The sequence below is a fragment of the Mustela putorius genome, unplaced genomic scaffold (genome assembly GCF_011764305.1).
Source record: "Mustela putorius furo isolate JIRA1106 unplaced genomic scaffold, ASM1176430v1.1 tig00000460_pilon_pilon_pilon, whole genome shotgun sequence".
NCBI classification, from domain to species: Eukaryota; Metazoa; Chordata; class Mammalia; order Carnivora; family Mustelidae; genus Mustela; species Mustela putorius.
The window spans coordinates 4,289,606-4,301,926 of NW_025421389.1; the positions used below are offsets into that span (position 1 = coordinate 4,289,606).

Below are 12,321 nucleotides of genomic sequence, written 5' to 3' on the forward strand. Positions count from 1 at the left end.
CTCTCCCAGACAATTTTTAGGGAGGGGCGGTGAGGAGGGCGGATAGGCGAGGCACGTTGGGAGCAGAGATCTTTTTAGGGCGTGGAAGACCCCAAAGTGTCGCCGAGGGCTAGTCAGATCCAGGTGCTAGGGAAGACCCAGAGTCGACGCCCCAGGCGAAGGCAGGATCCCGACTGCGCCGCAGCCTGGCGCAGCCCTGAAGCTCAGTGCGGGCGGGTGGGTGGCGGTGGGAGGGTGACTGGGAGAAGGGGCGGGGTGGCGTAGGGTGGGAGTGCGACGGCAGGAGGAGGGTCTCCCAGCCCAGGCCCAGTTTTCCAGCTTTCTGAGCCTGCGTCCGGCTAGGGGGAGGGCTTCCCTTGCCCGGCCACCGTGGCTCAGAGCACCTAGGACTGTCAAGAGAGTCGGAGAGTGGAGGTGCCGGAAGTGTCTGCGCGCGGTGAGAGAACTTTCCTGCTCCGGCGGCGGCCCGGAGCGTCCACCGCCTCCCGCAGCGACGATGCGCCCTGATGACAACGACCTGAGCGGGCTCGCGCCTCGGCCTACCGCCAGAGTCTGCACACTCCTTGCCGCAGAAGAGGACTGAGCCCAGAGGCGTCCGCCCGCCGGGGAGTCCTGTGCTGGCAACGCGGCGCTCGGGGCCCATTTCCTTTGCCCCGTCCTCTGGCGTCTTGGCTGGTTCCCTGCGATCGCGCGTAGTCAGCGCCGGCGCGGTCGCCGGCTGTTCCCGCCCTCACCGCCGCCCCGGCCGCGTCCCCGGTGGCCGCTGGTAGCGTCTGTGCCATGGGGCTGCCTACTCTGGAGTTCAGCGATTCCTACTTGGACAGCCCGGATTTCAGGGAGCGCCTGCAGTGTCACGAGATTGAACTGGAGCGAACCAACAAGTTCATCAAAGAGCTCATTAAGGACGGCTCTCTGCTCATTGGGGCGCTGAGGAGTAAGTGGAGCTGGCAGGGGCGGGTGGAGAGGGCGCAGGGATGCGGCGACTTCTCGCGGGGTGCGGGTCTGAGGGGTGGGTGGGATGGAGGACTCGGGACTTCTTTTGTTTGGATGGGTTTGGGACAAAAGCTGAAGAGCTCCCCTGCTGGTGGCCACCAAGTTTGTGCCTAGGTGTTTTTTACTTACATACTTTAAGGTCTACAGAAAAGGGGGAAGTTATCCAGTGGACCCAGGAGTAGATCCTGAGGAAAGTTGTTCAAAGTCATCTTTTTATTTTTTATTTTATTTTTTTTTAATAAAGCTCCTGAAAAATGTTGGAGACTATTGGTCATTTTTTGTTGGTTGGTTGGTTTGTAATTTTTATTGTGCCTAGTTTGAACACTTAAAAAAAAAAAAAAGGTCCTTAAGGAGGGATTCAAGAACTTGGTTTAAGGATAAAATGAACCTAGTTTGTTTCGTGATACTCAAAGAAAACAATTAATTTCTTATATGTAGCAGTGGCTCTTCACTGGGCACAATACATCATTGAATTGGCTTTTAAAAAAATGTACATTTGCAATTTTGCCATTTAGTAAGATTTTGGAGATGATAGAGGATAGGTATGGCACCAGGGGATGTAATCTCTTTACAAGCTTTTTGGTGCATCTTAATTTTTGGTTTGTATGGTAAGTCTAATGTTGGTCGAGTCACAGGGAATGAGGGTTCAGTAGTTAAAGGCCAATCAGAATTTTTGATGATTAAGTAAAGACTATCCTTAGGGATTTTTCCCACTTCCTTTCCCGAACCGATTTTTTTTACTCCCTCCTGAATTTGCTGGATCTTCACTTTCAAGTACTAAGACCTAGGAGAGTCTTAGTAAATAAAAAAAACTCGAGTTTCTCTTTAAGAAAATGGAGTGATCTGCCTTCGTTGGGCTAGGCGGGTCCTAATCCCAGGGTCCTGGGATCCAGTCTCCCATGGGGCTCCTTGCTCATTTGGGAGCCTGCTTCTCCCTCTGCTCCTCTCCCATCCTGGATCATTCTCTTATCTCTGACAAATAAATAAATAAAATCTTTAAAAAAAAAAAAAGAAGGAAAATGGAGTGATTTAACTGATAAGGTTTAACTTGTTACGATTCCCAGACGTATTTCCATCTTATTGGAGGCTTCTGAAGGTTTTAGCTACTGAAAGGAAGCCCTGGACTCTCTGGCCTCTAATGGCTGGGTGAGGGAGGTATTTTCATTGCAGGGAGAGCCTTGGAGCATCTAGAAATCCCCAGGGCAAATGTAATAGAACCGTTGTGGAGTGTATCAGTTGGAAGGTCAGTAACAACATAATGGGGATGTGTGTGCCTGAAACTGAGACATTAGCATCTGATCTGTATTTTGAAGCATGTATTAATAATGGTAAGGATGAAGCTTATCAGAATGTCTTAGAATTAGTGTGCTCCCAAATCATTTTTTAAGCATCCCCAATGCTAAAACATTTACTTATTACTTGTGCTACTTAACGAGGATAAAGTATGTTTATGCCCATATTCACATTAATATCTGAATTTGAGGGTAGTACTGATAACAGTATTTACTGATTTGTGAAAAAAGAATTTATCTGTAGTTCTTTTCACTCTGTGCGTACACAAATGTGAACTCTCTTTCCTTCTGGTTTGCAATTTCTGGCTGAGGTCTCAGGACTGGCCTCCTTGCATTTTAGCCTCTTCCAAAAGAGTTTCCCCGTCTCAGAATGCTAAATGCCAAGCTGCCTCTTGTGGAGCTGCCAATCGGTCCACAAGTGACATTTCTTCTCATTCTGCTGGGGAGATCATTTTAGTGTTTCAAAAGTTGAAAACATTTCCATAGCTGTGATAAATGCCCTGCAGTGCATATTATTATACTAGTGAGATTATGTACTTTATTATGATTTTTGAATCTAGTCTTGCAAAAATCAGATGATTCCCATCCAGATAAGTTTGTTCTTGCATATGTAAAGTGAAGAAATCTTTCAAGTTTAAGTTCCTTGAACATACGGAACCTGTTTCATTAATTTGGTCTTATGCACTTAAAAATATACAACATGCTGTCTTTCTAGGATTCTTAGGTTTGTGATGAGAGTTGATGATTTTAATGTTTGATTATTATTTATCTCACTAGGGAAGGAAAACGGTTTGTTCCTTATTCAAAGAATTCCTAGCATCATTTGCCATATAAATTTTGCAACAGAGGAACTCTTGAAGTCACATGATGGCAATGCTTTTTTCACCACCAAGCCACCTTCTATCCCTTGGGGAGGATACACTGAGGTTAGGCTGCAAGCGGTTAAATGTGGGTCCTGGGAAGTTGCTCAGTTAGGATAAGAGTAAGCCTAGAGGACTTTGAAGCCTGCTTTTATTTCTATCCCAGATCCACCAAGAAGCCCTCCTTTCCCCAGTTCTGTCCCTTGTTCTTTTCTGCCAGAGGAAGACTTCACCTTCCCTAACTTTATAGCTTTCCATTCTTCTGTACCTACTGTTTCAGTAAGTGTATCCATTATCCTGTTCAGTTTTATTTTTTGCACTTTGTTGTTATTTTCATGAATAATTAATGGTTTCTTAATGTAGCCTTCCTGGAAGGACAATCATCATGCATCTTGTATTATTTCCATCCTAGTTCATAGCTTTTCTGGTGAGGATTTTGGCATGCACTCTTGGCTAATACAGGCATGACTATTTCAATAGGAGTCACAAATGCTCTTTGAGTTTTACTTCAGGTTGTCAGTATTATGGGAATTAATAAAAGGGAAACCACACTGATGGCAGGCTGGGCATGTTAGGAGAATCAGATACCACTCAATGTCAATTATAGGACGTTTTGTCAGTTACAGACTACTAATAGACAAATCAATAAGAAAGAATCATCAGTTAAAGCCGCAACAGGGAAAGATGTACATTGCATTTCCTACAAGAAATCAACTACCCCTGCAACTCATCTAATGAGAAACCGTTATCACTCTGAACTCTTGCTTTTTCCAGTGGACTTCTATTCAGAACAACCCCTCTTAAGTTCTTCTTTCTTCTCCACAAAATAACATTGCTCCTTGTTTTTTGGTCTTAGCTATGGTTTTGCCGTAACTTGCTTGTCCAGGATTGCAATTCTCTTTTACTCCCAAATAAACCCATTTTGCTGATAAAATTTCTGGCAATCTTATTATTAAGGTTATTGGTTTCCTTAGTAGAAGGGTCCTTATCAAGGAAAACCTTGAGTAGATGATATCAATTTTAAATAATATAAGTAAGATACTTAACGTTTTTTTAATAAGACTTTTATTTATTTATTCGACAGACAGAGATCACAAGTAGGCAGAGAGGCAGGCAGATAGAGAAGGGGAAGCAGGCTCCCCGCTGTACAGAGGGCCCAATTCGGGGCTGGATCCCAGGACCCTGAGATCATGACCTGAGCATGATCAACATAGCAGAGGCTCAACCCACTGAGCCACCCAGGTGCCCCGATACTTAACATTTTTAAAATGAATTATTGCACATCCAATCTGAGAAAAATAGATGACAGCTCATTAAGTAGATGGACATAGACCTGAATTTAAATTCTGGTGCTGACAAATGATGTGTGATAAATGGCAAATAACTTACCCTCTCTGGGTCCTACTTTTCCTATAAAATGAGGGAAGATTTATAAAGGTCTTACCACTAGGATTATTTGTTTATTTTGTTACATGCTGTATAGACATTTGGTGAGCAATATTTGAGAATATTTGATACTGGAGAATCAGATTTTAGATCTTGCTGTGACTCACAGTCCTCCCCCTCTTTCATCAAGTGTTCTGTGAACTTAGTTACTTTAACAGGTATCTTAAAATTTGAGTTATGGAATCAGATGTTGTTTTTGCTTATTGATTTTCTTTTATAAAGAAACACCTCAAAATGGCTTTCTCATATAATTCTTCCTTTACTTTCTCTTTCCTTTTTTCTTTATACTTTTGAATATTTAAATAGGGCTTTGTCCTTGCAAAAATAGACTTCTCTGGGTTCTTGGGTGGCTCAGTCAGTTCACCATCTGCATTCAACCCAGGACTTGATCCTGGGCTCCTGGGATCAAGGCCCAGGTGTCTGGCTTCCTGTCGGTGGGGAGTCTGCATATTCTTGCCCCTCCACCCATACATTTCCTCATGCTCTCTCTCTCTAAAAACTAAAATCTTAAAAAAAAAAAAAAAAAAAAGGAATAGATTTCCCCTTCTCCCAAAAACAGAAAAAGAAAAAAGGAGTAGACAGAAATAGGATTGTAGTCACTTAATTCAATTATTGGGTAGGAAGAGCATATCCACATTTTTTTCTTCTACCCTGCCCTTTGGCATCTTGGTTCCTGCCATTTAGGATAATGTTTCTCAAATCTGTGTGTCTAGGCTTCTTCTAGAGGGAAAAAAAATGTTGGTGGACTCTAATATAGATTCAGTTATTTATTATTATTGTTATGGTAATATATATAAGCATGAAACTAATTCTTGTGTGTAGTCATACAATCTTAAAAGCAAATCAGTTTATGAATTAAATACAAATAATACTGTGAAACCAATAAAAAACTTGTCAACTACATTCAGTTAATCTAATGGATGACGATGATGTTACTGAAAGAAAATTTCCTATATATAAAGACTGTTGATAATATCTTGTGTATTGATTATTCATTTTCTCTTTGCTATTCCCAGTTGGAACTATAGTTCTTCAAAACTGCTTGCCCAGATGATAGCCTCTCTATCACAGATTATGTATTTATTGGTCATATTGCCTCTGTTCCTGAGGCAGTAGTTCCTGGCACTAGTGTTCCGTGACAAAAAGAAGGGTGCCTGTTTGAGTAATAGAGATTGGTTGTTCCTAGGTTTAGATGTAGAATATACAGTTAATTAAGAATTTAGGACAGGGGCACGTGGGTGGCTCAGTGGGTTAAAGCCTCTGCCTTTGGCTCAGGTCATGATCTCAGGATCCTGGGATTGAACCCCCATCAGGATCTCTGCTCAGCAGGAAGCCTGCTTCCTCCTCTCTCTCTGCCTGCCTCTCTGCCTACTTGTGATCTGTCAAATAAGTAAATGAAATCTTAAAAAAGAAAAAAAAAAGAATTTAGGACATTAGCAGGAGGGAAGCATATAATTACTTGTGCCTACTGCCTTCGGTGTTCCCAGATAATAGTTTGAAGTACTATGGTACACTTGTGATCTGGGGATTATAGTAAATAAAGCAAAACCCGAGATGCAAAGGCTACATTGAGATATTGTAAAAAGGGTGAAGGATCCTGCCTTCCATTTGCTGTGTTTCTCAAACTTGCCTTAGTCTTGTTTCACTTGTTTTTTCACTTTAAGCCATTCTCTATTTTGTGTGTATGTTCTGGACCCACTCTCTATTACTGGAGTTTTGGTTGCACAGAGAAGGAGTTAAATAAAAGGAAAAAGCTGATTTTAAGAAGTTTGAGACTTTCTGTAGTTATTGTGCTATTTATTTGGTCATCCTTCAGCTTTTTAGGGAAAATTGCTATTGTTTTAGGCCATTTTTTGTATTTAAATTTGCACCTAGGTTTTATAGTTTAAATGGAACCCATTGCAGAGTCTTGTTTACCCTGCAAGAGCTCCTTCATGGCTGCTTATCCCACTAAGGCTGTTCTGCATGTGCAGCTGGGCAGTCTAATCAAAGGTATGGATATGTAATTACTTCAACCACTCATTTGGTTCTTAAGTTGTTGGAATTAGAGTTAAATGAGCAGAAGTAGCTGTATCTTTCAAATGAACTGTAATTAATTTTAGGAACTGGTAGATTAGGAATGTAGTGCTTTAAGGTTCTGCTTCAGAGATGTTGCAAGTAAAAGCAGTTACACTTGTGTTAATTAAAATGACGGCCTTGGCACTTATCGAAGTGGAAGTAATTTGGGCTGGCTGAGTACTTCCATTTACTTCTGATTCTCAATGTGAGCTCAGTGCGTACCCTTTTACACTGTCTTTATTTTCGTTGGATTTCCTTTTTCAGCAGTTAGTAATTGAGGGGCTGTTCTGTTAGAGGCCAGGGAACGAGTTAGTGGGAGAATGGGTTAGCAAGAACCACCTTTTAAACTGCTATCTTTGACAGTTACGATCAAGGTACTTTGAAAGTGAAGAAAACTCAGATAACTGCTAAAGTTTTAAGTTACTGAAAAGCTGCTTTAACAAACTTCCTTTGAATTAATAATTAGTGTACAATGTTCATTGTGTTGATATGTAAGCATGACTCAAATCATAAGAAAAAATACAGCTAACATTCAGTATTACTTTGGTGTGAGTGCAGTTTTATTTAAGTAATGTATACTTACAGAATGGCAAATCTTTTATTTAGATTTATAAAGAGAAATATTAGTTTAAAAATATCATATCATTAAGCCACATTTGGTAAATATGCAACAATGGAATGTTTAATATGGACAGATAAGGAAGGGTGAAGGAAAGGGGATTTATTTTGTCTTGAATCTTTTTCATGAAAACTCTTTCTTGCCAGAACTGTGATTGCCGCCTCTTCTGGCCCTAGACATCCCTGCTGTCTAGAGTGTAATTTCCACTCATTTCAGCCTTCTAGGTGGGTGCCAGCCCCTCTGTAGCGCCACCTGCCACCCACCAGTTTCAGCCGGCAGCTCTGCCAGCCTTCCTTTTTCCTCCACCATGCAAAACCTCTGCCCAGCATCTAATAATCCTTATGGTGTATTCCCAGTGGATCTGGCCTCATCAGCCAAGGACTTGCTACCTGCTTCTTGCTGAGTTTCATCCTGAAAATTAAAACCATTTGCCAAGCACCTGGCTGATAAGTGTGTGGACTCCGTGCTTCATCTTTTGCAACTGTGTTCATCTGAGCTGTAATGACTGGGTTTTGTAGAAGTGTAGAAATTCACATAATATTTGATAATCTTAATGGCTCTTGAAAGCAAAGGAAAAGGGGCCAGATGATAACAGGACAGTCATTACAAATGTAATCATATTAACAGTTTTGTCTCTGACTAGGTGAACTTAAACTTTGGCCTGGATATTTCTGGTAATATGGATCCTTCTCTATAAGATTACTTCTAACTGGGATGTAATCTTATATGTCATAGTTCATATCCTCAGTCTTCTGATTTTATTACCAAGAATCCAATTATAACACTGAAGAAAGTGTTCTGGCAACTTCCATCACTTTGTGAGGACTGTGACTTGCTTCAGGAAAAGTGAATTGCGGAATAGTAAGATAACTTATAGTAGCTGATAATCTGCCAGTTTTTTTTTTTAGTATATGTGCTGCCGAAGCGAGCACTAATCTGCCAGTTTTTTCAGTCTTTTCCCTTTCTTTCAAAGGTATGCTTAGCAGAAAAGAAGAAAAACAAGTACTAAGTTTCCTACAATTTTTAATTTGAGAGTAATTCTTTTAATTGCAATTTTTCATGGAACCTGGTGGGAAAAGGCTAAAACAAGATGAATGAAATCTTTGTACATTATTTTATATTAATTGTAAGAGACTTTTTCAGTTCCAGTTTTTAGATTCTGTGATAGAAGTCACCATTCCTAATGACATTTAAAAAAATGCCCAAGCATGACTTTTTTTTTTTTGGTATGTTGTTGGTTTATCTGATTTGGGTGAGTATTAGGAATGATGGGTAATGTTTTGTTTTGTGAAGGATAGAGAAGCATCCTGTGTTGGTTCTCAATGTCAGATGGTACGGAAAAAAAATGGAAAAAATGCTGCATGTAAATAACCTTGCTACGTTAATAGTATTCTTCCTGTACCTTGGCTTTACTCTGGGAAAAACTGGGTAGACACCCTATGCCCCCTTTCATTTGGAAGTCAGTCATATTTCTTGGTAGTGGAATTTCTATATTTCCTTATGCAAATCTAAAAAGCATACTGCCTGACACTTTATGAAGGGGATGCCAAATAGTATTCTGTCATGTGTAAACATATATTGGAGCTTATCCAGATGAAAGACCCAGCTTCAGTTTTCTCTTTAGTACCCAATAAAAGTGGTGATGTAATTTAGAAAACTGGTATGTGTTTATGTGTGGAGGAGAGTGATAAGCTGCTAATAGAAATGAGTATTCAGTATGTGTCTTATCCCTTTCCAAATCAAAGTTTAGTAAATTGATTTTACTTTGCTTTGTGAGAATTTTTTCTTCTTCATCCCTTTCCAAATCAAAGTTTAGTAAATTGATTTTACTTTGCTTTGTGAGAATTTTTTCTTCTTCATTTATTTAATTTCTTTATACCTCACAATGTCTGAATGGAAGATGTGGCTCCAAAATGGGGATAGTGTGTGTGGGGGGGTTGTGAGAGAGGTAAACAAGGAGAAATACATTAAAATTAAAATTGAGAAAAGAATTTAAATATTATGGTTTTGGAACTTTGTCAGGCTTTGTGTATCTTATATGAAAAAGTTATTGTGTGACACTAGAGAATCAAAAGAATACGAGTAGCCTGCCAACTGTTGTAAAAGCTCGAGGTGGAAAATTTGAGGGAGGTGGTTCCCATTAAAAACTGCCAACATAAGAGATAGTAGAGGGTGGCTTTTTTAGGGGTGTGCCCTTTGGGGGAGAGGTGGGAAAACTGCGCACTCGTGAAAAAATGATGTCAACATAGGAAGTAATAGGAAGGACTTTTAAAGACATGTGTTGACTGCTTGGCAATCCTCATTTTCTGTAGGTGACCCTTTCTAACCTTAATTAATACTTCCTCTGGGTCCCAGCTCCACCATTACACCTTTTTTCTTAGGATGTGATGTTGCTAAATTCCTCTTCCTTTTTCAGTTTATTTCCTCCGTCCTTCTCTTAAATGTTGATGGTACACAAAGATTCCTTCTTAGCCCTTTGACTGTTTGCTTTCCTTGGGTGATAACATGTCCTCCTGGGCCCCAGCCCTAACCTCATTTTCCTGAGCTCTAGATCTCATTGTTACCAGCATATTACTACCTAGATATGCTTCAGGCACCTCCGACTCTGTGTCAGAACCAAGTTCTTCTTTGTTCTCCACCTTGTTCTCATTTCTCTAGTTATAGCCTCTTCCACCTGCTCATCTCAAAAAGGAACATCTGAATCCTTCCCAACTCTTCCTGTTTCCTTCCCTGGTTTTTAAACTCCAGTTTTTCACTCTACCCAGGTTAGAAAATTTGGTTAGTCCTGTAATTTTGTGCTTCCAGATATCCTAAATTAGATTTTTTTCAGCCAGTGTTTATGAAATAACATTTCTTTCTTAGCTTAAAACAACAGACATTTATTCTCTCATAGTCTGGAGGCCAGAGGTCCAAAATGAAGGTGTCAGTAGGACCATGCTCTCTGAAGGTTCTAGGAGAGGATTTTTCCTTGCCTCCTCTTCCGGCTCTGGCTTCTGGTGTTGCCAACACAAGGTGTTCATTGGCTTTTAATGTGTACCTCCAGTTCAGGGCTCTGCAGTCACGTGGTGTACATTTTACTTTTTCTTTCAAATGTAAACTTCTAGGTGCCAAGGATATCTGTATTCTCTTCAGATCCGACCACATTGTAGATGCTCAGTGATTTTTCAACATCAGCAAATCTACTAGGCTTCACTGTATCTGCTCAGACCTGGGCATACTGATTTTTAGGACTGAGCAGTCCAGGGGGCAGCAGACAATAACAGGTGTTAGAACTTTATTCTAGTCCTGGTGCTGCTACTAACTAAAGGCATTGGTACAAGCTACTTGTCTCAGAACCTATTTTTTTGGGTTTGCTCTATATTTCTTATAGGATTTTCTTTTTTTAGTATATGTGCTGCCGAAGCGAGCACTAGGATTTTCTTTGAGGGGGGCCGAGGGGCACGGGAAAAGGGAGAGAAACTTAAGCAGGCTCTACACCTAGTGTGGAGCCCAGCCTGGGGCTTGACATAAGTCTGAGATCATGATTTGAGCTGAAATTAAGAGTCGGACTCTTAACCAACTGAGCCACCCAGGTGCCCCAATTTCTTGTAAGATTTTTGTGTAGGCCATGTAAAGAAGGCATAATATAAAAATGTAAAATTATTTTCATTTGCTTTAGGTGGGATCATTGTGATCCTAATAATTTCAGTTTTTTTCAAGACTGCATCTAACATGCTCTTGTCAACATTATCATATTCTGTAGGAATATGATTTTAAAAGTGGAAATGCTTTAATTGAATATTAAAGGATGGGCTTGTTTATCTCCCCAATTAAATCTATTTGGAGGAAATGATTGTAAGATGTGGCATGGTTTTGTTTTAGCTTTTTTCTTTTCAAAACATTTTTATTTATTTATTTTTAAAGATTTTATTTATTTATTTGACAGAGAGAGAGAGCACACTTAACCAATTGAGCCACCCAGGTGCCCCTAGCTTTTTTCTTTTAAACAAATATTTACTATGATCTGGGAACCAAGAAGGCATTAGGTTGGCATTTAGGGATTATGAATGGGCAGTATAGATGTTGAGAATGGGCAGTATAGATGGGCTTCTCTGCTGGTGCTTTTTTTCTGGTGGCTCAGTTCTGTGGTCTATAAAAGTTATTTAAATGACAGCCATAACTTGTACTTCTCTAAATGAAATAGATAGCTGGGCAGTTTCATAAAATAAAACAGGCACATGAGAGATCTTTTTTCTTCACATTGGTTTCAGTATGGAAGGCAGATAGTGGCTTAGAAAAACACTTTCCTAGGTGTTTCTTATGCTGCACAGATGTTTTGTAAATGTAATTACATTTGAGGTGAGATCATCCTGGTGAGAAAAGAAAATGATGAGATTGGTAGGGCATTGCTGGAGGGTTTTGAGGGCAAGGAATTATGGTAAAAAAAAATTTTATTAAGAATTGAAGAGGAAGGGGCGCCTGGGTGGCTCAGTGGATTGAGCCACTGCCTTCAGCTCAGGTCATGATCTCAGGGTCCTGAGATCGAGTCCCGCATTGGGCTCTCTGCTCAGCAGGGAGCCTACTTCCCTCTCTCTCTCTGCCTGCCTCTCTGACTACTTGTGATCTCTCTCTGTCAAATAAATAAATAAAATCTTTAAAAAAAAAAAAAAAAAGAATTGAAGAGGAAGCTTCTGTTGGCTGAGTAAGAAAATTGAGTTGAGCCTGTTAGCTAGTTGATTAAGGAAAGGAGAGGATATTTGGATGGTACCACAAGGATGAAACAGATCATTTAAAACAACAACAACAAAAGATGGTTGTTAAGGGATCTCTGAGTTTAAAGGGAGTTCTGCCCTGAAGTTGGGGGAGTTAGGGAGCAATGAATAGGAAGTCTAGAGTTTGGAGACAGCTTGCAGAGTGTAGCAGAGCTGGAAAAAGCCAGCCATCAGGAATTAAAGAAAGAAAATACAGGTTCTTAATAATCCTGAACAAGGAATAGCAGCAAGTGAGTGAGAATGACAGCCTCTATGTTTGCTAGGTTTAAACTCTGTTGGGTGCATGTCCTTTTCTTCCCATT

The 12,321-nt window shown here is 40.4% G+C and overlaps 1 protein-coding gene across 3 annotated transcripts in view; it reads left to right on the forward strand.

Annotated features, from left to right (window-relative positions):
- Positions 1 to 780: 780 nt before the first annotated feature.
- Positions 781 to 12,321, forward strand: part of ARHGAP42 (Rho GTPase activating protein 42) — a 279,033-nt gene continuing 267,492 nt past the window's right edge. For all 3 annotated transcript variants that reach the window (XR_001177542.2, XM_004780869.3, XM_013050169.2), the window contains exon 1: positions 781 to 934. Coding sequence is in view for 2 of the 3 variants with exons in the window: in XM_004780869.3 (XP_004780926.1) it covers positions 781 to 934 (154 nt within the window). In the remaining variant the exon portion in view is untranslated. The remainder of the gene's footprint in view (positions 935 to 12,321) is intronic.